General features: G+C 39.9%; 1 protein-coding gene across 3 annotated transcripts in view; it reads right to left on the bottom strand.

Moving 5' to 3' along the window:
- Nucleotides 1-26856, bottom strand: part of LOC100748489 (sterile alpha and TIR motif-containing protein 1) — a 140535-nt gene that overhangs the window by 43077 nt on the left and 70602 nt on the right. The window contains exon 1 of one of the 3 annotated variants that reach the window (XM_024367597.2): nt 26228-26812. The exons of the other annotated variants lie outside the window; for them this stretch is intronic. Within the exon in view, the coding sequence (XP_024223365.1) occupies nt 26228-26308 (81 nt within the window). The 5' untranslated portion in view covers nt 26309-26812. Of the gene's footprint in view, nt 1-26227; nt 26813-26856 lie in introns of those variants that run through there. 3 annotated transcript variants of the gene reach the window in all.

Genomic DNA, 26856 nt, shown 5'->3' with positions numbered 1-26856 from the left:
GAGCCACGACGCGAGACTACCGCTACGCTCGTGCCCCAGTCGCTACAAATACCCCGTTATCAATGGCGGGGCGCGTTATCATGCGGCACGAGAGTTACTGAACCAGCGATATAGACAGGCTCACGAAAGTGTTCGAACACTTGTAGATACCTTTTATGAATATATTACGTGTGATATACGAGACATTCTGGAATCTCGTTAGCGCTCTAATCGATCTAAGAATCGGTCAAATTCGAAAGAATGTTTTGTAAATATATTATAGAAATTATAAAATATCCCATATATATCCCATATAGACAATCAATACTATTTCTTCTCGATATTATGACACGATGTAACATCGATCGTATCCTCAACATGGCTATGCACGCGGTATACTAATTTTTTATTAAACGCGCTCGATCAAAACGAATAATTTTGTAGCTTCTATATAGATTTTCAGATTGTTTTCAAATTTGAACGATATACCGACGACAGTCGCGTGTTGTCACGGTGCTGATGAAATTTGAAAATATTTTATGTAACACGTAGAACGTGGACATAAAAGTTTCCTATGGCAAGTGTTCAAATATTTTCAAGAGTAGGCGATCGGAATCAGCTGGTCTCCATCTCGGCCTGATCGAGCAACGAAGAAGTCTCGGAACAGGTGGAAGGGGCATCTAATCGTGCGACAGAGAACACCGCTTCCGAGGAATCGATGATTCATCGATGGATCGAGGAGGTGGAGAAGCTTGTTGGTTTGCAGAGAGGGAGTTCGTTCTCCGGAAAGGTAGCCCACGGAGGATGCTTCTTCGGAGAATTTTCTCGAACGATGCCGCGCCCTGAATACTTTAGTAGCAGGAAAAGAATTAGCGAGCTGATAAACTGGCATTTTTCAGAGGAAGTTTGCTGATTTATTGGGAGATTTCGGTGTGCCGTTTTTGGTCGATACGCGCGCGACGCAAGGAAAAATGAAACGAGTCTATTTTTGGCGATTCTTTGATTTTGAAAAAAAATCGAACGAAGAGAATTTTAAGAGAATTACTGCCATTTCCTATTCAACCTTAATACGTCCTATTCGCCCACGATCGCTGACGAATAATTAACCACTGCTCTCATCGAAGCATCAAAATGCGAATTAATTTCTCTTCCACGAATCCATAAACTGCTCCGATATGGATATCAACGAATTTATATCAATTTCGTATTCCAACGTCTATAATTCTACGTGCGTTTTGAAATTGCCAAGTCCTCGAATCTTTCAACGCGTTTTATAAGACGAAATTTCGAAGATTCAACATCTTCACGTTATACTTTACGCTGTTACTTCCTTCGAACCGTGTCCATCGATGTTTTTCTTGTTCTTTTCCTCGTGGTTTTACGCTTTTTCTAAGAAATCTCGTCGAGTTGATATTGATAAATTGCTATACCTACTACCACGACTATTAAAACTTTCAAGAACCAAGATGAACGATTCAAGTCTCATATCGAGACTTTCGTGAGTTTTAAGCTTCGAATCACGTTCAAGACGATTCGTATCTCCGTAACATCCATAGCCTTGAACTTGAAAAACTTGGAGCGACCATCGCCAATCATTGGTAGATTCGAAAATTGATCGAAACGTGAATGGACATCGACTAATCGGTTCCGTTCAAACGCTCTGCCATTCAACAGGCTAACTCACACGACTGGAGGGATTGAGCGTGGTCGCTGGTTCATTCATTGGGCGATGACGTAATCGCCGAGCGAGTACTATCAGCGTGAATTGAGCGACTATAGTGCACAAGGGATGCACGATGTGCAACGTTCCCGGCGCGGAATCTAATTGACATACCGCGAAATTCGACGGTCAAACTTATTTATGAATCTTATTCTTACTCGTCTCCTTCCTCTTCTTCTTCTTCTTCTTCTTCTTCTTCTTCTTTTTCTGCTTCTTCTTACTTGGCTTGGTTGCTCTTTGAATCTCGGAGTTTCGCGAAATCGTCATGTCGTCTGATTTGTTGGAAACGGTTTGTACGATAATAGTAGCAGATTCTTATTCATATATGTAGCGTAGTTTGCTTAATTTAATCTGTTGGAAATGAAATTCTTATTTAATTTATTTCGTTGGAAGTGATTTATCTGGACATTTTTATTTATGTGATCAACGCGCGTAAACAAAGTGTTTAGAAATTCTAATGTCTTGAAATTTGCAAGTAAATAAGAGACTAAGAAATGGTAATATTATGTCTTTGTTTAGAAATTATCAAGTCACGCTATTTAGCACGGTTGTCGTCATAATACGTCTGCGACAATTATAGTATACCTTAACTACTATTCAAATGAAATAATACATTGTTATTATAATAGCGTAACTTACCGATGTTTCCACGCGTACTTTGCGCTTTACAGTGGGTATTTCCCATATTAACGGCAAAGTAAAAATTGCCGAAACTCGCAAAACCTTATAAATTTGAAAATTACATAAAGAAACATTAACAAACGGTACGTGTGTTTACGTGGCGATTACACAGCGGGTGATGGTTGTTTGTGTTTACGAGGATGAATTACGTAAAAAAGAGGACGATCGAATGATATGAGTCATCTCTCTAGATATACGTACATTCTATACGATAGATTTCATAGTTCTTCGTTGAGTTTCTCGGAAATTTTATGTCTATGTCTTGATATTTCAAGCTTTCCTTGGAACAGTCGGATCGCAACTGGTCTGACCTATTTCCACTATTGGGGGAACCTTTAAAACACGACAGAAGCCCTGAACTTGGACTCGAGAAGGACGATTAGGTGTCACGAGTGGCGTAACTCGCGCGGCTGACTCACTTTCGAGTCAAGGATGTCACGACTCCGAGCGTCGTGCTCGTATCCTCATTTAACCCGTTTTCGCTTGTATCTACTTAAATCAAGAATCACGTTCTATCGAACGAGACTTCAAACATCGTCATCGACATGCTTGTATACCAAAACATCAATGATCATTTTTTCAAATTCCTCGAATGTATCCTAAGATAATATTGTTTTACAAAGAGATTATTATTTTCAATCGGTGATTTATAACCTATTAAATACTCGGTTAATGTGATAATCTTTGAATATATTCAAATATTCCAAGTAATCGTAATTCCAAGTAATACATTTGCATTCTCTTTTGATCTAGTCGATAGCGTTCGGTGTGTCGAATTTCTAAAGAGAATCAAAGAATGCAAGCAGTTCCATTATATATTGCAAATATATTTCAAATAGCTCTAACCAATTTATTTCCATTTCCTGCAAATCCAGTCAATCGCGTCAAACGCAGAACGAAACTCTAAGCGGAACGAGTTTTCGTTCAAAATTCTCACACCCAATTATCATCGCTACTCGATATCGTAGCCAAATATTCCCTCTAATTCCGGCAATTACTTACTTTCCAAGTAAATAAACGATCGGAACTAGGCGACATAGTAGGCACGCAACGATGGCAACAAATTTTCCTCTCAAACGAAACGGTAGCGTGATTTGTCAAGAGACGCGCGTTTTGCGGTATTGCAGCAACGAAAGCGTGAAGTTTTCAATCGACCGTGCTACGGGTAATGACGTCGTAAATAACGCGTGCGAGTGAGTGAAGATTAAAAGGCTTAAGATTAGAATATGTTGGGGTTCGATTGGGTCGAATATTTCGCATACGGAGAGAGAGAAACGGAGAAAAAAGAGAGAGAGAGGGAGAGAAAAAGAGAGAGTGGCAAGTGCGTCGAACCTTGCCAACCGTTCCAAAGATCGCAGCCTTCCTCTATTAGGATGCCAGCCATTCCTTCGAACGCTCTATAAGAGGATACGATGCTTCTTTTTCTGCTTATCGAGCTCGATATGTTCGAAGAATGTTTCTTCCATCGATGCTATGTTTGTTAATCTGTGCTTTTTACTTTGCGTAACGTTCGTTCTTTAAACGATAGTTTTATCACGGAAAGTCTTCTACTTGAAAATAGACTTGAACTTCGTGAAAGAGGAATTTTTAGGAGCACGGAGGATCGGTGAGGTCTGGTGGCGGGGTTAGATGGGTTATTATGGGTTTGCAGATGTGGAATGTTGAGTTGAGATTGATCGACTACTTGGCAGAGGATCACCGGAGTTCCCGATTGAATTATCGTATTATTAGAATGTACATCTATATCTCGTATATCGTATTATTAGATTGTATATCTATCTATATCGTTTACATTGTATTATTAGAATGTATATGTATGTCTCTTGTATCGTATTTTTAGAAGGAGGTTCTTTTAATAAGTAAGTTTTTAATAACGTTAAGAATTTGTAATAAATTCCTAGTTACTTTTACATTTCTAGTCTATCAGCGATGGTACGTTTTGTATGAAAATCGAATATCATATAAAAGTCAGCATACTTGGGCTACATACTTTTAATTATTTAAGACGTAGAAGATTCACAATTAGGATCATCGAGGGCCACTCAAACGGTCAAATTAAACAGCACACGCGTCATCACGGGCTCTATATGTTCCTAGGTGCACGTTGCCCTCGCCGCGTCTAAATCGAGATGCACTTCAATCGAGCAGCCACGGCAACTATACTTAAACTTAACGAACACAACTCAGCAGCGTAGCCAATGCTACTTATTTACAGACTAATTAATTTCAACTTAATTACGAAGATTTTTCTCAAAGATTCGATCCATTCGCGTAGCTTTCGTTTCGATTTTCTCGATCGCTTTGACCGTAGTTACCGCGCACGATCATTCGTTGGAGAACTTTATATGTGACAGAAGATAGCAAAACTCGATAACTGTTTTATCTCGTATCTGAACTTTAATCTTTGACATGATAAGCTTTTCATTTCCGAGATAATGAACCGTCGATTTCATTTTTTAAATAAATGGCCTTCGTTTATAGAAACAAATGAAATTTAAAACAGCGGAGTTGTCCTAATCTTCGCATTCTATTTTCTAAATTGCTAATTTTCGTAACAAACGAGTTCCTGATTTCCATTTTCCTAACCTTCGAATTCCAAAGTATCGATTTCCCAAATGATACAAGTCCAATTTTCATGGCTTTGGCTGTCAAAAAATTAAAAACGCAGTTTAACGAACTGTTACAAACAGCTCCAAAAATTATTCTGATAACGAAGAATGACCAGAAGGAAAATACATACGCACATATGTAAAATACATTTAGAAAGTAACGTCCAAACGAAGTTGGTCGAAACACCGTGTGCCACGGAGAATTAGAAAGTCGTGACGTATCTTGGTTTCTCGAAACAGAAAGGACGATAATAAGTTCAAAGAGACGGCGAGAGCAGTGATAAGCCTTTTGGAACTACTGTCTGGTAAGAAAATATCGATAACTAATTAATTTCATTTGATCCTATCGGTAGACTTTAAAAATTGCCTTTAAGTCCATAAAATTCACTTATCTATATATCTTACTTTATATTATCGGTAAATTAGAAAAAAGAAAAATCCATGCTATCGATACGATATTAATACCGAATAATAATCCGCTAATAATTGATTTAGATACAAATAAATAATAAAAAAAAATAACAAAATTTACACTTCCCCTTACCGACTAGCGAATGTTAAAAGGAATAAATATAAAACAATTATCATCGAAGAAAATCAAAGCTCAGGTATAACGTCTATATTTCCTAAAATGATTTTACGACCATTTCGATCGAATGAACCGCGTTTTGGCAAATCTCGAACGACGAAGAATCGTGACGAACGTGTTTGCATTCGCGACACGATCCGCATCGGTGAAACGAGGACCGGTCGTTCGTGTCTCATCGAATTCATTCTCACGACATGACAACAGAGAGTCCCGGCTATGATTCACTCCTTTTATCGAGCCACTTAAACGCGTGGTATTCTCCAGCGGTGATAACAGCCGCGAAACGTGAACGGAAACGGGCAACATTTTTATCCTTCGCCGCTATTTATGGTGACTTACGCGGAAATGGATCGTTCGTTTCACCGTCTACTTCCTCCACGCTTAACCAAACAAGCGTCAACCGTGACGTAATATTTCGGTATATAGCGCTTAAGATTCTATGAATCTTCCGTAGTCTTCCAGTGTACGAGAATAGACACTTCCGGATTATTATCGATGTTTCACAACCTTAATGAAATTGTGAACTGGTTCAGTGAATTTGATCTAAGAGGCATTGTAAACGTAGACGAGCAGGAAATTTGATAAAAAAAAAGAGCCACAATGTTACGCGAGTTCTCGTACGAGACTTAATTATAGTAGGAAAGTTTCATTCATAAAACTCCAAGGTCTGGTCCAACTCTTAACCTGGAAGATCGTGTAATTAGAAAGCCCAAGTTTACTGAAATCTGATTTTTTCTTGTATTATGGAAAGCTGTGAGCGAATAATTGAAAATGTGATAGGAAATATTATAAAATTGATACGTTATTACCTTTCGTGTCTTTAATGGATTAAATAATTTAGAAAACGAAGAACAGATGTAAAGAAGAGGCGAGAGAAACAGCTGGATTAAGTAAAGTTATATTCTGTTACAAAATACTCACTCGATGTATTAACCGGTTAGCTGTTTCTGACGAGTATACTCGTCGCGAAGAAGTATTTCGTGTTACGGCGAGCACTGTCATAATAAAATTAAAAATTAAAACGGTCAAAGTTTTCGAAGAGGTCGCAACGGCTGACTCTTTAACTCCAGCTTAAATGGAATTAGGAAAAAGCGAAGAATATTACTTGAAGAAAGTGATAGAACTTTAATTTTCTTCCCTTCTGGTATACAGGGTGGTTGGTAACTGGTGGTACAAGCGGAAAGGGGGTGATTCTACGCGGAAAAAGAAGTCGAAAATATAGAATAAAAATGTTTCGTTTGAGGCTTTGTTTTCGAGAAAATCGACTTTGAATTTTAGCTCGGTACGCGTGCGGTACGTTATAAAAAAATTAATTAAAAAAATATTTTTATTCTATATTTTCGACTTCTTTTTTCGCGTAGAATCACCCCTTTTCCGCTTGTACCACCAGTTACCAACCACCCTGTATAATATCGTCTCCAAATTTCTAATTGTCAAACAACAACAAAAAAAGGAAATGTGTTCAGCTTCTCTATCGCGTACGTAACCTCGTTTCTATCGTGGAATTTGTTTAAATCCATGTACAAATTGATCGGGCAAACGAAAGATGAGTCTCGCGTTGAAGAATGAAGTTTGGACGAAGAGGGGCAAGTTATTGTGGCACAATCCGGATCGGTGAATCACGAGACGCGTGTCACCGTGTGAGATACGCTGTGAAGAGTAGAGCCACGGCTCCGTGGAGGAGATCGGTGATTCACCTTCTGCCTGCGGGCTTATCGCCGCCTCTGAAAATTCATTACGCGAGCGTACCGCGTAATCGCGTCGTGTTCGGTCCCACCCATAGAAAACTTAAATCGGGGATACGTTATCGATGAAAAAAAATCGATGACATTAATCACCGTTTATGATTGATAGAGGAGATACGTTCCTTAAAAAAACGTTATCGGTATTGTAATGCGTAATTTTGTACGAGAGAATAATATGGGAAGATGTTGGAATGAAGAATGATTCATCGTAGGACAAAGTATTAAATCCTTTCGCAAGATAAAATTCGACGATAGATTACAAGTTTTATCAATTCCGCTACATAAAGTACACGATTAACGTTCGGTTCTCAAGAAACAATTTTCTTTCATCAATTCGCCAATTACGAGAAGACGATACGAATAATAGGAAATTCGAAAATAATCTTTTTCAATGCAAGCTTTTCTGCTTGTTTCGAATGTCTTGTAACACGAGTGGTGTCTGGCGTCTGGCGAATATGTTCGTTCAAAAGTAAATAGATACTATTGGTTCTATATGTTTAACGAGTTATTACGTGAGTTAGAAAAACGAGGCGTAATCTTGTCCCAAGTTCGTAATATCGGCTGAAGCACAGTGAAGAAGCTGTGGAAGTTCGTTACGTAACAAGAAGGAACTTTAAAAAAGAAGAATATCAACGTGTCGTAACGTGGGAAGGGGAACAACTAGAAAAATAAGAAACTTTCGTTAAAAAGTGGAGAACGTATTGAGACATTTGATATGGCAATATAAATTTCAAGCATAAAATCTGGAATCGAAGAAAACACTGTTTTAAAAAAGCGAAGAGTAAATTGAGATATGCAGTTGGGTATCTGCCATAGCATCCTCCTACCGCGTATCTGTGTGTACAAAATAAATTCGCAAGATTTCAGCGAGTAATTCCAATTCGCCGAGTATTTTTCCGCGTAAGCGCAGCCACGAGCACGCGCAGCATGAACGAATGAGCTGGATGAATGGACGAGGCTGTGAATCATTCGTGGAGGAAGTTCAAGGTCGTACGTTACGATACCGAGCCACGTGCTTCTGTATCGCCTTGTGCGTGTTATCACGAACGCATAATGTGCACGGCCATACCACGTTTCTTCTTCGTTAAACCGCGTTTCTTTCCTTTGGAAAGGTCGACGACCCTTATCAAGCCTTTCGTTTACAAGGATTCGTCAACTTTCAACGTTCGTTCTTCCGGAAATTTTGTAGAATCTAGTACTCGACGCTCGAACATTAAGCAATAATTCGTACAACCCTTGGCCCAATCGTAATTCCAATAGATTCTAAATAAAACATTTCTATGAATTTCAAAATCACACTCTGATTTAACGATCTTAATGAAACCCTAGATGAAACATATTTAACGTTATAAAATCGAGCAAATTTGGAAACTGAGCACACCTCGATTCAACGATCCTAATAAACCGTAAAAATAAAACATCCTTGTGCATTCCAACAGTTTAGCATACGACTTAATTTTACGATTTAACGATCTACCTAATATAGACTTCAAGTTAGAAACGATCTTTACGTATTCCGAAACCGTATGCCAACTTAATAAGCCTGATTACGCGTCTCAGCCAGTAATCAAACAAATTCTTCGAATCTTCGCGAAAATGATTCATCCGTCGTGGTCGTTGCACAACGACCTGTGCAGATCGTGCAGGCCGTCGATCTGAAAATCGAGGATCCACAAGGGGGAGGCAAGAGCGCGACAAGAAATTCGGCTGAGTCACTCTGTCGGTGGATCGTTTGTGGTATGGAAACGCGAAGAGCAAACGGGTACGCGAGTTCCCATACCGGGCCCCTTGGCGAATGCCGATGAGTCACGAAGGAATTCCAGACGTGCACACGAGAACAGACCCCCTTTCCTTTTTCTCACCTCTGGGTCAGTAGACATTACATGCCAGTCGGTCGGTTTACCACTTTGAACCAACCGATTCCTGGATGACATTTTGCTCGACACGGCCTCCAGGCGAGTTACGTTCGTATTAACCCGCGGTTTCGTACCTTTTCTCCTTTTATTTGTCGAAAGGAATTTTCTTTCCAGAATGTCGCGCATCATTTCCAGTATAATCGTAGAATATAGTAGGTGTTGTGATTGTTGCGTAAAGGTTGCATAAGAGGTCGGTCAACGGAGAGACGTCCGGATTTGTATGGAGAAGATTTGGAAATCGTAGACAAAAAGATGACGTATGGAATACATTTATGAAATAACAGTTCACAGGCGAGACGCGATATTCCGTCAGAGATAGTAAGAGACACCATTTTCGATACAATATTTGATCGATAAATTTCAAGATCGTTATGGACAGGACGATCAGGGAATCGTTCAACGAAGAGACGTTCGGAGGTGTATGAAGAAGATTTGACAATCGTAGACAAAGATGACGTATGGAATACATTTATGAAATACCAGTTCAGAGGCGGGACGCGATATTCCGCCAGAAATAGTAAGAGACATTCAACGGAGAGACGTCCGGATTTGTATGGAGAAGATTTGGAAATCGTAGACAAAAAGATGACGTATGGAATACATTTATGAAATAACAGTTCACAGGCGAGACGCGATATTCCGTCAGAGATAGTAAGAGACACCATTTTCGATACAATATTTGATCGATAAATTTCAAGATCGTTATGGACAGGACGATCAGGGAATCGTTCAACGAAGAGACGTTCGGAGGTGTATGAAGAAGATTTGGAAGTCGTAGACAAACAGGACGTATGGAATACATTTATGAAATACCAGTTCACAGGCGAGACGCGATATTCCGTTAGAAATAGTAAGAGACACGAGTTTCCATGTAATATTCTACTGACAGATTTTTGGACTGTTGTACGAAGAACAAGCGGGATACGTCTGATAAAGAGACGTTTGATAGTTTGATATTCTCTTCGGTAGATTCAGCTTGTTCCCTTTCTTCGCGGCTTTAAAGGCTGTCGTTTATTCTGGTCTCGCGAGTGGATGAAAACACGCGAAGAAAAACGTACGCCTCGAACGAGTTTCGCGACGATCGTAACACGTGAGTCAGCGACTGTGAAAGTCGAATGCTCATCTCGTAGCGACCGTAGGTATACCATGACAGGACTAACGATCGATGCACCGTTACAACGACCAGACAACGCGGTGGCATTGCCAACCAATGCCTCCCAGGCCAGCGCGAAATTCCATGGAACTTCCGTTCACGCACGTTCCAGAATTCCTAACAAGCTGAACCCTCTCAGCGAGGCTTCGTTTCTCGGAAGTGAAAGCATATTTTAATAATTTTTTATCTCGTTGAATCATGGAGAATTTTAATGAAAGGGACTGTTGGCTTGTTTAGCAACCATCAGAGTGGTTCAAACGATCAGTTTCTAATGTTTCACAGTGGTTTTGTAGATTTAGCGTAGATCGGACGTTACGATATCGCTATTAATTATCGAATCGCGTGTTTAAATCAAATTTCGTCTTTGGAGATTTGAACGATTTTTAATAAACCATACGCGTACATAGAGAAACGTTTTTCCCATGAATCTTCCACTTTGATTTTCTCGAGATACGTAGTTTGGTTTTACATTGTACATTTTGGTTTTACATTTGGTTCGAAGTAATAGATTTTGTGATATCTCGCATATTATTTTAACTACACCGTAACTTTCCATCGTCCGACATACGAATTTTTATATTCGTTTGGCGATTTGAACCAAATACAAAACACATGTTACATTTGTCGTATTATTCGAGCCACGGATCAAGCAGAAATCGAAAGAAAATCCTAATTCGCGCTACAGCTCTAAATATTCTCTTATTTTATACAAATTCCAAGTTGTCAGCAGTTTCTAATGGTAGCTTGCGAAGAGAGCAACAAGGTGACACGTGTACCTGTTCGTTTCCCTCCGTTCGAACGATTCAAATCGAACGATAACATCTCCGTCTGGCAGGTGAAAACCACGACGAATGGACATCGAAATGGACTCACCTGTAAAAACAAGAGAGAGAAGATTCACGTTAAGATAGGATTCGAGGTTGAAAAGTGGCTGCTGGAAATTACAATGTGTAAGAGAGCGAATGATTTTAATTATAGCGTAACGACCTGCGACGTTTTGTACGCCCACGTTTTTCTGAGCTTTTGTGAAGGCGTGACGCAGACAGCCAGAAAACGACGAAACTAGATTACATCGGCGACGGAAAGTCGCGCCCTTTCTTTTTTCGCGACCTTTCAGTCGGCTGGAACGCGTTGACTTACAGCGCTCGATCCGGAGAACCGGAATTCGAGCTTATTTACGAGCCACCGGGGGCTTCCATCGTGGGTTTTCTTGTTTTGTGAGAGGTTGGAAAAGGAGTGCTGCTTGATAAGGAAAGGTCCAGATTGTTCGCGCCTTGAAAGTGCAGTGTGTTTTGCGCGCAGACGGTAGACCTCGTCACTGTGCGAACAGCGTGTTTTGGTCGGAAAGTAAAGATTCTATTGTCTGCGAGGAAATTGAGCGCGATAGAACTTCACTTTTAGAATGAAATTTCGCTTAACTTGATGTTCCATTAATCGAACATTCGCCGTTTCAATTCGCTTCACCTTTTATTTATTATATGAATTTTGCGCTGGGCTGTTTCTCTGTACGCCAGAGTTCGACGCGAATTACGCGTAAACGCCACAGCACTGCAATGTGTGACGGATAATTCTGTTCTCTACGCAAGCACATTGGAGTGAAGATTTTGATAAGTAAATTATAATTTTTCTTAAAAATACGATGCGTATACTTTAATTTTAATAATTTACTTTAATAATTAATAATTGCAATCGAGTGTGATATATTTTAAAGTACGGTACGATACATAGACTCAGGATACAATTTTCAAACTCCTAGCGCGATAGTGTTTCTCAAATTGTTCTTCGTTTTCTATTTTAAAGCGACATTTTGAGGTTGAAGATTCTAAAAATCTACGGATCGACATGTTAAAAAGAGCATCTAGTAATGGTATATTTATATTAACGAGAAGCAACAACTGATACCTGACACTGGCGTATCAAAAACAAATACTATATGTTCTGTCTGTATATTGTTAACACTGTTATAAAACGTTGTGAGGGCAAAGACAGCGTGAAGCAAGACAAATGAAAAAATCATTTAGTTCAAACGGTGAGCGTACAAGTCGATAGAGTGAGCTACTATAGTGGCGCGTCGTAATGTAAGATGACATCCGCGAAAGCCACTATAGTGGCGCATAGTGTCTAAAAGGTTAAAAGCGAGCTTCTATTATGTAAAAGACCAAAGATTGGTAACGAGAAAAGTTCGCAAGCTCCTGTTATGCGAAGAAGTCTAATCGTGTAAATTGTTTGTCCTCCGAGTTCAGATACGTTCGGATAAACGAAGCTGAAAGCATTCTACCAAGTCTGATTCTATTTAATATTGGATAATGAATATTTTATTCGCAAGAAAGTCGAATATCTAACGCGAGCCTGGAAAATCGAGTGTTACGTGCCTCCTGGCATGAAACCACTTTCCCAAACCTAATTCATAACTTGTCCCTTAGACACACCTTCCTCGTATCGAATGTGGACTCTAAACTCTACTCGCACAGGAGCATAAAGAAAATAATCTATCGAATCCGAACACGCGAAAATCCGAAATTATCCTCTCTTACAGGAAGCTTTGCTAGCTCCGCGACAAAAGCTACGAATCAATAAAGAAATTTCAAGGAAAAGTCACTCACCCTCGCGTAACTCGAAGCGTATATTGGTATAAGTAGCGTTTCCAAAATTCACGGAACTTCGCGGAAGCGATAACCGATCGAAACTTGTCTCTCTTGAATCTCCGATATTTTCCCAAACCTCACTCTTCTTTTTCTGAACCTTAATCGTCTAAACTGTTAATCCGTAGCGATCGTAGCTCACAAGTTACATAGCAAATGGCGAAAAAATTCTTGCAAAATGAAACGATCGGTTTGGGAGGAATCAAGAAATTGCGAAAACTGTTTACAGAACACATTCAAAGAAGAGCGTAACAGAATTCCACAAAAAGAATAAGATGCTTCTCTCTTTAATCTCGTCTTTAAACAGACATACGGATAACAGACACTCAAAATATATTAAAATTTCCACGAAAATTGTGTCTGGTTAAAACTAATCCTTTTTAAAAAATTACGTATACATTTGTAACATATTCTAGTGTAATCTTTAGATCTCTGAAATTTTATTGCCAAAGAATTAAAAATCTTCGAACAGTTTCTCATCTCGGCCGTTGCACGATCAACCGAACGAAAACAATCATCGAAGATTGCCAAACAAACTCATCCCCTCGTCCTCCGAACAACTTTCCTTTTTCGAAGCGGTAAGAACACGAAATCGAAGGTTGAAGAGAGTAGAAAGGTGAGGAGGAAAAGAGGGCGAGGTAGAAAGGGTGCGCGTGGGTGTCGCTAATCAGCAACGGCGCCACTCAAGTGGATTATCAACCTGCGAGAGTCTCGAGGCCAGGCGAGTTCGCCAAAGGGAGGGGAAAAAGAGAAAGAGAGAAGAGAATGTTGGGAGGAGAGAATGAGAAGAAGAAACGAGATCTGTAAACCGCGATGTAAATGACCGCGGTCACGCTCGGTTACGTCAGATGTCGGTGTGAGTACACCTTTACAGCTTACGGAAGGGACGACGACGTTGCAGAGTAAAACGATAAACGGTCGAGTGGAAAATTGCTCCACCGATTTGCCAGGCTATAAACCATCGGGAAAAACTCACTTTATGAGAAACGTGGTTTTTCTATCGTCAGGAGTAAAGTGGTTTCGAATTAATCGATATTTACAAGAGAGTCATCCAGTGAAATGAGGCAGAAGGGACGAGTTTGGAGGATTTTTTGGAGAGGACGAGGGAAAGCGATTATTAATTCTACGTCGTTTTGGCGATGACTATATTTATGCACTTCAATTTCAATATGCAAAGATGGAGTAGAACGCGCATGGTACGCAAGAATATGCAAAATTTCGAACTAACGCACCTAAAGGTACTCGTTGAAATATTTAGAGGTTGAAGCAAATTTTGTTTCTTTAATAGTACGCGTAAAAATCTGTATTTACATAGATACGTAGACGAGTTTCGTTGCTTTCTTTATTCGTGTCTTTGTATCGAGCGAACATTTTCTCTGTCTTCTGATTATGCATACAATTGATTTTGCATACAATTTGAAAATCGATGTTTGACATCGAGAAGTGACTGGTCTCTGATAACTAAGACGAATAAATTCTATTTATTGGTGGATTAAAAGTTTCTGAAATCTCCATTTATTTTTCTCGGACGTTAAAAATGACAAGTCGCTTCGATTAACATTACGTGCTTTTGCACGAGAGAAATCGAGTCAGACACATCGAGGCATCGATTTATCAGATGCCGACAGGCAAATAGAGCTTTCGATTACTCTTTCCGGCGAGAATGCGTTGAAAAGGGAGGAAAGTTAGCAGCAGCGTTCAAGTGAAACGATAGACTAATGACAGACAGATTTTACGGTGAATTGCTCGTCGATTTTATACCCTTTGATCAAACCAAGCCTCGTGACACGTTAATGCTTTGTGCAATCAACGTTTCTCCGTGTGTTTCGTTCCAACAGCTAACTATGTACCATATGTAGTCCCCTTCCACGCTACTATTTCTTTCACTGCGATTAAAGCGCAAGGATTTTCCGATTAAAAGGAGAATTTTTATCTTCCACACACAGCGTAGAATTTATTCTTCGTTTATTATTTTCCTCGTAGGACACGCGATCATTATACTACGATGAATAACATTTTGAAAATTTTGAAAAGCACACGTTTGATTGCAAAGCAAAGTGGAAAGACAATCGTTTTGGTAACACGGGATTAATCGACGATGTAACGAATTTTACAAGCTGTTTCGTCGCAAGAAGTAGAAAATACGATTTTATCGTATTCCTTTGTTATTCGATCGGAGTAATTCAAATGTTCCAAAATTCACTCGTTGTTGGATAATCTACGACGTTTCCTACAGAGAATTAATTCTCGAGTAATTAAAAACACGCGAACGAGACAAACGAGCGCAACTTTTATTTTCGTCATCGCGTTAACTCTGTCGAAAGATAAAATTGTAAACGAGCGTAGAGACTAGCGGCGTTCTCAAGGGAATTTCGACAAGGTCGGCGAAGAACAAATGGTGAAACTGACTCTTTATTAATACATAAAACGTGCAAACGAACGTTTTTACGAGGTAGAACAATTGGGCACGGGAACACGTTGGGTTTCGTAACGGTTTACGAGTCGTTCAATTAGAGATTTCCTCCATAAATTCTCTTGCTTGACAGAAGAACGTTCTCGTTGCTCGAAAAGGCGCCGCGACCGCCAATCGCGTTACACACAAACAGCAGGAAAAAAAGCACGATAGTGTCCTTTGCGGTTAATCGATTCCACCATTATTTCTTTCTATTTCTGTTGGCAATTACGATCTGACCAGCGACTCGCGTTAATCGAGCTCTCAGCATTTTTTACTCTCTGTTTTTTTCCTTATTTCTTTGAAGTCTTTAATTCATGATACATTTGTGGCACACGAGCTGAGAGATACGTAACGTGACCTAAATTGCGCTACATACCCAAATTAGTACACGGGACGAAGAATTAAAAGGCCGAATTTAAGTTTTATACCGCCTTACTGGAGAACGATCCAATTACGAATTTGGATTAATAAGAGTAAGCGAAGTAATTAGAATTTTGAATTGGTAGACTGTTACGTTGTGAAATTTAGTCAGGTTTTCGAAGTTTGTCTATTTTTTTTTTTTTTTTTAAGAGTATTTCTTTACAGTTTCATTATGAACTTGTGGATATATTTTAAAAGTACTTTTCGGATATTTGAATTATTTTAATTACGAATATTTCGTGTCAAGTTCTTGAAGTTTGTCTACTCTTTAAAACATTCTCGAATATTTTAATTGACTCCGTTGCGAATATTTCGATTCGGCTTTCCGGGCTTGATGTACATTTTAGAGGATGTTCGAATATTATATAATTTGCATTTTTCGAATAGAATACATTTTCATTGAATTTTCATTCACTTACATCATCGAACGGCTCGTATCTAGGCTCTGCAATTATGCGAGTTATGCCGCGAATGCGTTACAGAATCAAGGAATGTTGGTAACGCTACGACGCTCTTAATTACCTTCTGCTTTACCGCAAAACCATATACTACAATCTATAAATTTGCAATGGTTCGCCAAGTCGAGAATATTCTAAAAAAAGATCACAGAAAAGACACGGACATCTGACCTTGAAGATATCGGATTATTAAAAAGAATTCTAACGAGAAGTCTAGTTCGATGATTTCACAAATATTCACATTGATAGAACGAAGGGAACGGGACGAGAATTATACGAAAAATTCGTGCGAAATACCAAACGTTCGTATACAACCATAAAATCGTAAAAATCTAAATATCAACAGTTATTTAAAAACGATAATATCATTTAGTTACCTGTAAATTTATTGTTCGAAAAATTCCAACAAAAAGCTAATCGAAATCAAGTCTACGAGCATTCGAAGTAATAAAACAAAGAAAAACAAGAATATTACATAAAAAATCGTTCAAAAATCTAATAATTCCAGTCGACGTTATTCAAATCTCTGTGTAAACAGAAGATTGATGAGATAATCGAAAAAATAGTAACATAAAGAAACATAAAGGTAATAATCGTGTAAAGGTCGAGGTTAATAGATATACGTACAACGATGTCGACAGTCAGAAAAAAAAACGGATAATTAGGCGTCTGAGTTTAGTGAGATGCTAATAAACCGATTAACGAGCGGATACGAGACTGTTCCTAGTTGTTGCAAAGTAAGATGCAAACGTCGTGATAAACGAATCTTCCATTTGCCAAGGAAACCGACGTTAATTGCCTTCCCGTATTAATTGCCTCTAAGTAGGACAATTTTGCGGAACGATCCCCTCTCAAACGTGGAAAAACTACGTTATCTACCGAGTCGCATCGAGCAACTAATAACATCTGATAAAAAACTGTTTAGAAATTTTAATCCCCGCCGGTTAATTGCGTATTTTTCAAAGGAAATGGTACTTAATTGGGGGTAGATCGAGCGAAGTTCTCGATAATACTTAGTTTTGGAACTCGAGTGTTTTTTTTTTCGGTTCGAGGTGTCGAAAATTTTTACAGAGCTGAATTATACAGAGAGGGTTTTAGAATTTAAAAGGGTCGTTTAATAAATATTCATAGCGATTCCACGGCCGTAAGTAACTTTCCGATAAAGTAAAATTCTAGTACGAAGTAGTTTTTTGATTTTATAGCTGAACACTGAACATACCGTGGAATAAAGTACGCTCATGTTATAATATTCATTCGGGTCTATTTTCCCCTCAACACTATCCCTAACATTACTTTAATAGACGCTATAAGGAAAAGAATGTCGATGTATACTCGTTATTACTCTTATCAGCAGCAATATCCTAACTAAATTACACCGAAGTTGTACTTCTACCACTCGTTGTTTAGATTCGCATCAACAAACTCGAATAAGCCGAAGTTTCCTGTAGGCAAAAATATGCCTATCCCACTCGTTGCTGACTTCAGTTACTGCTAAAATTATTCCTGGAATTTCCACAAAGTATCGAATCACACGCAAGATTGCGTTCATTTCGTCCATCTTTCATCCCCAATTATGTTCTCTATTTCCAATTACGATGCATCGTAAAGAAAGAATAAAATATTCGCTACCTTTTACTTAAAGAGAACGCAATCTACGCTTTCATCTATCAAATGCATCGTCTCGTTACTTACGAAGGCATTGGCCGAGACACGTGCACCCTCCGACACCGTAATCTCAGACGCGTGATTCGCCATTGTCTCACAGACGTGCAATCTTACAATTAGCGGCGGACGATGTGTCAACATCGTGGCATTTTCGCTTCTGCTTGCAGTCCGCATGACATTTCTGCGACAATAGAAATACGATTCTCTCTACGGGGGACAGAGTCGCGCGCGAATTTTCCTGTCTTTGTCGCCGCCACGTTCGCCGCGACAAATGCAACTCGGATCAGCTGGCGAAGATACTCTGAAGTTTCGAAAAAAAAAAAAAGAAGAAAGAGCAGCAGAAACACACACACAGGGCTTCCTTCTTATTTTTAAGTTATAGAATTTTCAGAGAATTTGGATAATAAAAATTGCTTGATAACAGAGTGCAACATGAGAGATGCAGTCGTTACGTTTTCGAAGAAGCGAAATTTGCGAGAACTCGAGGGACAGAAACTTTTATTTTCGTTTGTAGACATTTTTATGGAATCTGGATCGTATAAATTTTTTGACGAGAAGACGGAATCAGAGAGGCGATCGTTGCACTATGAAAGAAAAAGTGAAGTCGAAGTAAATTGGCGAAAATTTATGAGAACTTAGGGACGTATTTATGTACGACGTAAAGTGGTCGTATCTTTTTTGCTTGCTCTTGCACCGACTTGTTTAGTAAGCTGTGCGTGGCTTTGAAAGGGAAGAAGGTGCACGTGTTGTGAGACGTCAATTCAGAAACCAAAGAAAGTGCAGTGTTTTGAGTTGCAAGATAATAATGAAAACGTAGCACCTACTACGTTATTTTTAACCGTCTAAGCACGTAGGTAGCGCTTTGTGGCGTATAGATGTGTGAAAACATATTTGCACACGCTTTGGCCTCGATGGGAACAAGAGCGAAATTCACGTTGATCTAAAAAATCCAACATGAAATTTTCATTTCAGATTAATCGAGTTTCTCTAGAACGAATAACTTGCTTTCTAAAAGCAACGAATTCGAGTTAATACGTCGTTTGCATCGTCATTTGCAATTTTTAAAAATAATTCCGACAGCGGGATCATCGTTTAAATCCATCAGCTGAAAGTCAACGAACGATAAGGAATTTTTCGCAAGTTTTACTTTCCTTTTAAACTTCCATTCCATAGAAATATTTATCTGAGAAGTTCAAAGTCGACGAACGATCGTTTTATCGAAGAAAAAGCATAATGTAAAAAGAAGTATTCGCGTATTCCAAATATTACATTTATCGATTCGCAATCGCGTAACACCACTCGCAATTGCATAATCCCATCTCAAATATCCTACACTTCGAACCAAGCTCACTACGAAGGATTATACCAACCGATAAGCTGACAAATAAGCCCGCGACGATTCGTATCTCCGATTCCTCTTCATCCTCTCAAATATCCACAAATGCTCTTTTATTTTTCCTTTATTTTTAGACAATAGTGTCATAGTTGAAGCTATATATTTTCAAATTTACATAATCACTCGTCCAACGTCAGAGACGAGAATAAATCGAGACGCAGCGTTATGCGTGCGATATAACCGATCGATATAAAATTAATCGCCGATTCAAAAGAATCAAACGATCGGCGAGATGTTCTAAATTTTTCATGCGCACACGGTACGTGTAACATGCAACGATATCTAAAATATTCAAGACAGTACGTTTGTTACGATGTCTGGCAAACGAAACAAAGTTCTCTATAAATTCCATTTACTTAGTTACGCTTATAAATACATAAAAATGCATAAAAGTTGGCAATCTGCTGATATACATAGCCAACGAGAATCGCACGTGGTTTTCAATATATTCTTAGATCACGGATAAACGACTCGGTTTGACGATTCCACGCGAGACTTCGAGACGCTGCAAAGTGGATTAATGGGATCACCAGCCGTGTAAATAATTCTTTCATTCCTGCCGATTCATTCATCTACGAGCCGGTTGCTTCTTTCTCTCGTCCGTTTGCTCGTAATTACCGCTACGCCACGTTTCTTTCTCTTTCTGTCTCACTCGAGAGTGTCTCTCGGTGGCCAGATTAAACGCATCCGGTTCATCGTTTCACGCGTATGCCGCTTTTGTGAAAGCGTCGAGACGCGTATGCATACTACACACGACGTTCCACGAATTGCTGTTAGCTTCGCCGGAATATTCTACGTACGCGCAAGGCGCTGCTCTTCCGGGCGTTGAACGCCAAACCGGAAGTAACTGCGCCCGACACCCGTGTTCCTCTGGCGCACGCCGCGTTTCTTGTTAAGCGGACTGTACTTCATTACGGAAACGGGAAGCGTAAGTCGTTGCGGCGACTCTTTCGTGTGTTTGTTTCCTTCGGAATTTCATTCATAACTCTGGCCTATAAGGTTTATTTGTACGGCGTTTAAGTATACGGCGTGGAGGATGGTCGTGTGGTTTGAATGACGAGATAACTCGATATTGAAACCATCGAATATACTTTTAAATAATTAATAGATACAGAGAAAGACCCTCGGTACTAACTAATTCGCTAAAGACTGCGCATTGATCGTGCCGCTACAATGCTACATTAACGAAGGTGTAGAGAATAGATCGGAGTTTCTCAGGTTTACTTTGAACAATATACGATAGCTTACGAAAGTGTTGGAATATTTGTAACGTATCGCGTATAGCCTTTCATGAAGCAGTCAGGAATTTCATAAAATCTGATATCAAATTTCTTCTTGGGATAGCTTGTTCAAGATATCTCTTTGCAACCTCAGATTTCACAATCTCTCGAAACTTCCTCGAGGAAACCTTGAGCCACGGGAAGTTGTCATTAATAAACTTTTTCTCAGGGTAATTACCAAAACTATAGATTACCACTGTCTGCAAATTTCAGCCTTGATCTTTGCTATATGCCCGTATCACCATGAAACCAATATACCGGTATTACTAACCCTACAATCGACGATGAAAGAAGTTACGAAAGTTGCTGATGCTCGAGAGATTCTCATACGAAGGGAGCTACTACGGTTTACGGTTCAGGAGCATCCCTGCTCTCCTAACTCTCGGCAATTTAGTAGCAGTTACACTTAACGAGCAACGCCTGTTGCTTGATTGTCTCAACGAGGCGGCTCCTCCACCCTTTTTCCGTGTTCACCTCGAAAGAAGCAGACGAAGAAACGGTCGTTGGAACGGAAAAAGAAAACCGGCTGATGGTACAAGCGAGCGAGAGGATTCTCGTGGAGAACGAGGAAGAGAAAGAGAAGAGGGAAGGACGAGAGACGAAGAAAGAGAGAGCGAGCCGCCCACAGAGAGCGGATGCTGGGTCGACAGGGTCACCTCTCCGACAAAATGAATCTTTTATGCCCTCGCACGCGTGCGCGCCTTTACGACGCGTCCTCGAGAACGAGCCGCTCTCTCTCTTACGGTCTCGTTTCGAGACTGGACCGCACGGTAAACGATTGACCCGTTCAGCTCGTTGCTTTCGCGCCAGAGTGCATAAAATCTGTATTTTCACCGAAGACATTCCGTTTCTAACGTAAAGGCTACAGCGTGTTTCTCTTTGTAATAATTTCCTCCTACGACAATTAGGAAAGATATTCATCGACGCGTTGATCGCGGCGGTGGTCACCGGTGAGACGCGTTTAAAAATCTTCCGAAATTTTTTTTGGAATGACTAATATGACATAAGATAAATTTCACGAACTAAGATAATTTTCAAACAATTTTCGGAAAAAACTAACGCAAATACGATACAGTATTTTACGAGGATTAAATCGTTATTAAACAAAAAGCGTAGGTTATTAGTAATTTAGTTTGTAGTTTGATTTATCCTACGTTCGTATAATTTTTGGGACGAAGGGAAAATGTGAAAGGCAAAGGCATCCTCCTCTGGGAGGAGGACATTGATATTAATACCGCTTTAACGATCACGAAGCATCCGTTTAATGAACGCGATCGTCGCGTGCCACGAGCCACCCTGTTATTCAATTTAATACGGCACCGTCGGCTTTCGATCCCGCCACTCACAAGCAACGTTTCGTGTTGCGTATAACAAAATTATGCCCGTGTCAAACGATCATTTGCCGACTACATCTTCCGTTTCCATTTCTTCATTTTTCTCTATATTTTCGATCTACGATCGTATTCAGCTTGACAGGATATCGTAATTGGAAAGACGCGAACAATACTGGCGGAATAAATATAAGAATTATTTTGCCATTACGCTTTTGAGATCAACAAATTATCGACTATCGCACGCTACCATTTTTCCAAAATCTTTTCGCCAGGGATCGCATATTTTTCCCGAAACGTTTTTAAAACGAGCCTACTCCCATTAACGCGAGATTGCTGGCGCCAAAGACAAATTACCACGTGCGAAAACCACGAACGAGCCATCCGACACTCCCAATAAAAGCGAATCGCGAACGAGGGAGACTAACGAGCAGCAAGAGAAGAATATTTCATACGAATGTTTTCCTGCCACGCGGGAAACGTTGCTAAATTTACACGGGACCTAAATTCAACGTGTTTAAAACGAGACAACGTCGAATGCAACGGCCAGCTTCTTGTCGACGTCAGAAAAATTGGACGCTGTCAGGACACGTGTTTCGCGAGGCCATTTTAATCTCTTCATAACTTCCCTACCTTTAAACTTACAAATGTGTCCTACCAAACACCGTTTCCAGCCTTTCTTTTCGCTATAGAAATATTTCATTTCGCGCATTGTTTCTATCCAGCAAAATTCTAACTAAATACGTACACCGTAGACGATCGTATTTCGTAACAATTGTTGCGAATTCTCAACTAAGTAGCGATCAGTCAGGTTGCATCTGATCGGTTGATATAGCCAACCTTGAACAAGATTAACGCTCAAGGTGGAGGTAAATTAAAGCTGTCGAGTAGTAGTATGTTTAGGTTATGTATTTGCAAGTTAAGATACAGAAGACGGTGTAGTATAACACGAAGAGTCTGACGCTCTGATGAAGACTGTTGTAAGATTCTGTTACTACTGTTTCAAGAAGCTTCGTCCGATCCTTATATAATAATTTTCCATCCACAGGTTTTTCATGGTTTGTGGGCTTTACACCTGACCTATCGGGCACTTAGGGTGTTTATTAGCCTCTTAACGAGGTCCGTATCGTAAGGTTTATAACTTAGGAAGTAGAAAATTCGAAGATTCCCAAAAAAGACAGTGCTGTGCGAGTCATAAACGGACAGCCACTCTAAGTCTCGAACAGCAATTATCTAATGTATTCGATTCGAAAAAGTGACGAGTTTAACGACTGTTTTCTCGGGTGATCCTAATTCAGCGAATCTAAAACTACTAAATTAGCGAATCTACAGGTACAACATAAATTGGCCTTGTTCGCTGATACGTCGAGTTCCCATCTTCAAGCTCTTCCTCTGTATTACAAACATACGCTTTTAACGAAAAATTAGCGTACAGTATGAATGCTGGTCTTAAGCATGCAATTAGCTGTGAAGATAATCTAACGTGTCGTGCTTATTAATACAGCGAATGACCGTTCAAACACTCCGATGATCTTTGCGGAACGTATGCTTGCAATTAATATCTTACAAACATTATGCACATGTTCAGACGCTTTAAACGTATCTAGCTAGCGATCGTTGGAATACTTTCGCGAGCCACTGCGTACAATAAAAATACCTCGTTGCGTAGATAGGAAGTTGGTAGGTTATCGAACCGTTGTAAAAAATGAGTCTGACTGGTAAAATAGTCAGAAATGACAGCCACCGGTGATACTAGACCAGAGCTAGATCACGCAGAGCAACCTTTTTTTGGGTAAACGGATCGAGCGGCTCTGGGTTTAACAAACTCGGTCTGGTTTCAAGTTACGTAAGCCATCAGGGATCCGCGAATCGCCGGAAAAGATTACCAGACGTGGTCGGTTGAAATAACTTTGGCGATCGGCCAGCGAAAAAAATATCGGCTCGACGATTGTTGCGCGCGTGTCCGTTTGCACGTTTCGACGGCGCGACGTTACCTCGCGACGAAACACGGTCACGTTCACGGTCGTGCGTGCCCAATGAATACGTCGGGATTCATAAATTTCTACGAGACAGCCGTGAATCTCGTAACGTTTGATTCCCCTGACCGGTATAACATAGGAAAAATACGAATCGTTGCGTTGTTTAGATCGATGTCAAAGTTAGTTCGGCAAAGTAGTAAAATAGTAAGCTTCCTGTAAAGAAACTGGGTCAGTCGGGGGTGCAAGCGCTTTAGCCTTGAGTCTCTTTTCTGCGAATTTTTCTTTGTATCAAATAACGTTAGAAATATTGGATGTAAGGAACGAGTACGTATAAGATCGCAGAGATATCGATAAGTAGCATCCCTTCTCCTTTTTCTCTTCTCGAAATTTGTATTTTTAATAAAAGCGTAAATTTCGTTAGATAAAGGAAGATATTCTTCGTTACCGAATATCTCAGGTACTCTGATATGATACGACACGACTGGAATTTCATTTACGAAATTCTCACGTCATACTAATTGTATCTATGCATTCGCGTGAATATAAAGACGATCACGTTGGAATGTTAGCTTGATGGTTCTATCGTTAATTAATCGGAACGCCAATTCGTATAAGGAGTTCCACTATAAAAGATCTTGAAGGAAGTTGGTAAAGTCGAATTCTAAACAGTCTGAGGAATCCTATTATTACGTGTTTACGTACATTGAACCAGAAAGGATCTTAACCTACTGCGCGTCTCCATAATCGTATTCCGAGAAACCTTTGACGTAGTGCTAACATAGAGAAGCTCTGACGTAGCGGCACACGTTTTCACGAACCAAGCCTAGCAAACCTCCGACATACCGCTGTCGATACTATTTTCACTAGCCAGCCGTAGAAAGCTTCTGACGTACGACCACGTCCGGCCGGACTAAACCATCTTCTATACAAACTCAATTTCTTTTTCTAATTCGAATAAGTTCTCCTAATTGAAGTTTCTTGTCGTGGACAAAATTGTCGTTGTATCGCTTGCTAGGAAAAGTTACACGTTTCCGTATGCCACGAAACATAGCCTGTAGCCTATTTTTGGAAAGCTTATTGCTTTCGCCTACAAACTTGGAGGAATTTTTCTCTTATTAATTTTCAACGAGATTCACGCCAGAATCAATAAATCAGAGAATGGTATACTGTGAATGCCGAATCGTTGTACGCAATATAAAAGTTTCGTAAGCTATGTAAGAGTTTCACGCGACCATATTACGTATATGATCGTGTTATTGGAAGGTAAATGAGTTTTAACGCGAAAAACAACTTTAACGCGACCATAAGTCGGCAGGCGTTTCTCCAGCGAACGACTCAACCGGTAAAACCGTTAATCCAATGAGCAGGCCAACCAACTGATCGCGAGGATCAGGGACACCGCGCTTATCGCTAAATCGAGGAAATACCGTAGAAACGGCCGACTACGCTCGAACACCGTTCTCCAAGAATCCGCGATTAGGGTACAGGGTTGGTTAAACGACTATTAATCTTACGTGTTTACTACACAGTAGAGTTCGATTTGCGCGAATCTCTCGAAGGACAAACAGTGTGTATAACCGGAAACCGGCGATTCGCGATTTTTCATTCAGGTAATTCAAACTTTACGTTTAGATCGGTGGATTAGCGTTAATATTACAATTTCTTTCGAGTAAATAAAATTCTACTGTACTTTGACGCTGCAAACGCGAAACCATTGAAAACGACTGGTATCTGATCTTCTACTTTAGCGATTAATAAAAGCATGCATGAATGGTGATTGTTATAGTAACAGAATATGTACAATTAATTTTCGATGGTAGTATACAGTGTACATCGGTGAGAAAATATTTTTGTGAACGAATTTTGACGATGGAATACGGTGAATTTCTGTGATAGACGATACGGTGGATCTTAGTCACAGAATATAGAAAATTTGAGTAAAACGTTTGGAGCTGACATAAATGTCATTTACGCGAACCGAACTTTGTCGCCATCGTACAGTAGTGGAACGTTAGAAGCATAAAGATTGTATCGTGAAGTGTTAACACAGAGAAGTTGGTGCGATATTCGAATTTTATTGCAATTTTCTATAGTTTGACCTTAACGGACCAATATCTGCTGTCTCCGTTGCAAAAATTCTGCGACGTCATTTGGAATACCGAGGACAGCGAACTTGTACAAATCTGAAGATGAAAAAATTTCGTATTACCTTGGTATGCAGGCCCGAGAAGAAAGTGCGTCGCGGCGCGGAGTACGACGACATGTTGATCTTGTTGACGACCATTGTCATGGCAGCACGAAAGCGTGTTCCTTCGTTCGATCGATTTCTTTCGTTATCTCGGCTTTCAATTGGCACGCAACTCCTCGTTCCGTGCCAGCGTCGATGGTCTCTCACTCATTCGAACAGTCCACGCGTCTGTGTGTGTCCATATGTACCAACCAACAACCCCGAATAATCACTGTCTTCTTTCTCTCACATAATCGAATAACATAAACGAGCTCTAAAAACGCGTTTTATCCAACGTGCTTCTCTCTATCATCTTTCCATTATTCTTAACTGAAATATCCAAATAAAATTCACTTTTATATATAGAGAACGTAAGCCCGTATCCGACAAGTAGCTTATCTTTCATAAGAATTAAATACTTTTCTGCCACTGGATACACGGGAATACGATTCAAAACATGAACGACTTTGAGAACAGCGCAATGTAAGAGACACGAAATATCGCAGAGAAGCAAAAACCCAAAGTGAGAACACAACCGAGATGAAGTTCGCGCGGTACTGACGGCGGCGCGCGGCGCAGCGCGGTATATAGTCTCCCCACCACTCGGTCGC

This window comes from Bombus impatiens, unplaced genomic scaffold (genome assembly GCF_000188095.3).
Source record: "Bombus impatiens unplaced genomic scaffold, BIMP_2.2 scf_0321, whole genome shotgun sequence".
Taxonomy (NCBI): domain Eukaryota; kingdom Metazoa; phylum Arthropoda; class Insecta; order Hymenoptera; family Apidae; genus Bombus; species Bombus impatiens.
The sequence above is the reverse complement of the archived record's forward strand: the minus strand, read 5'-3'. Positions and strand labels throughout refer to the sequence as shown.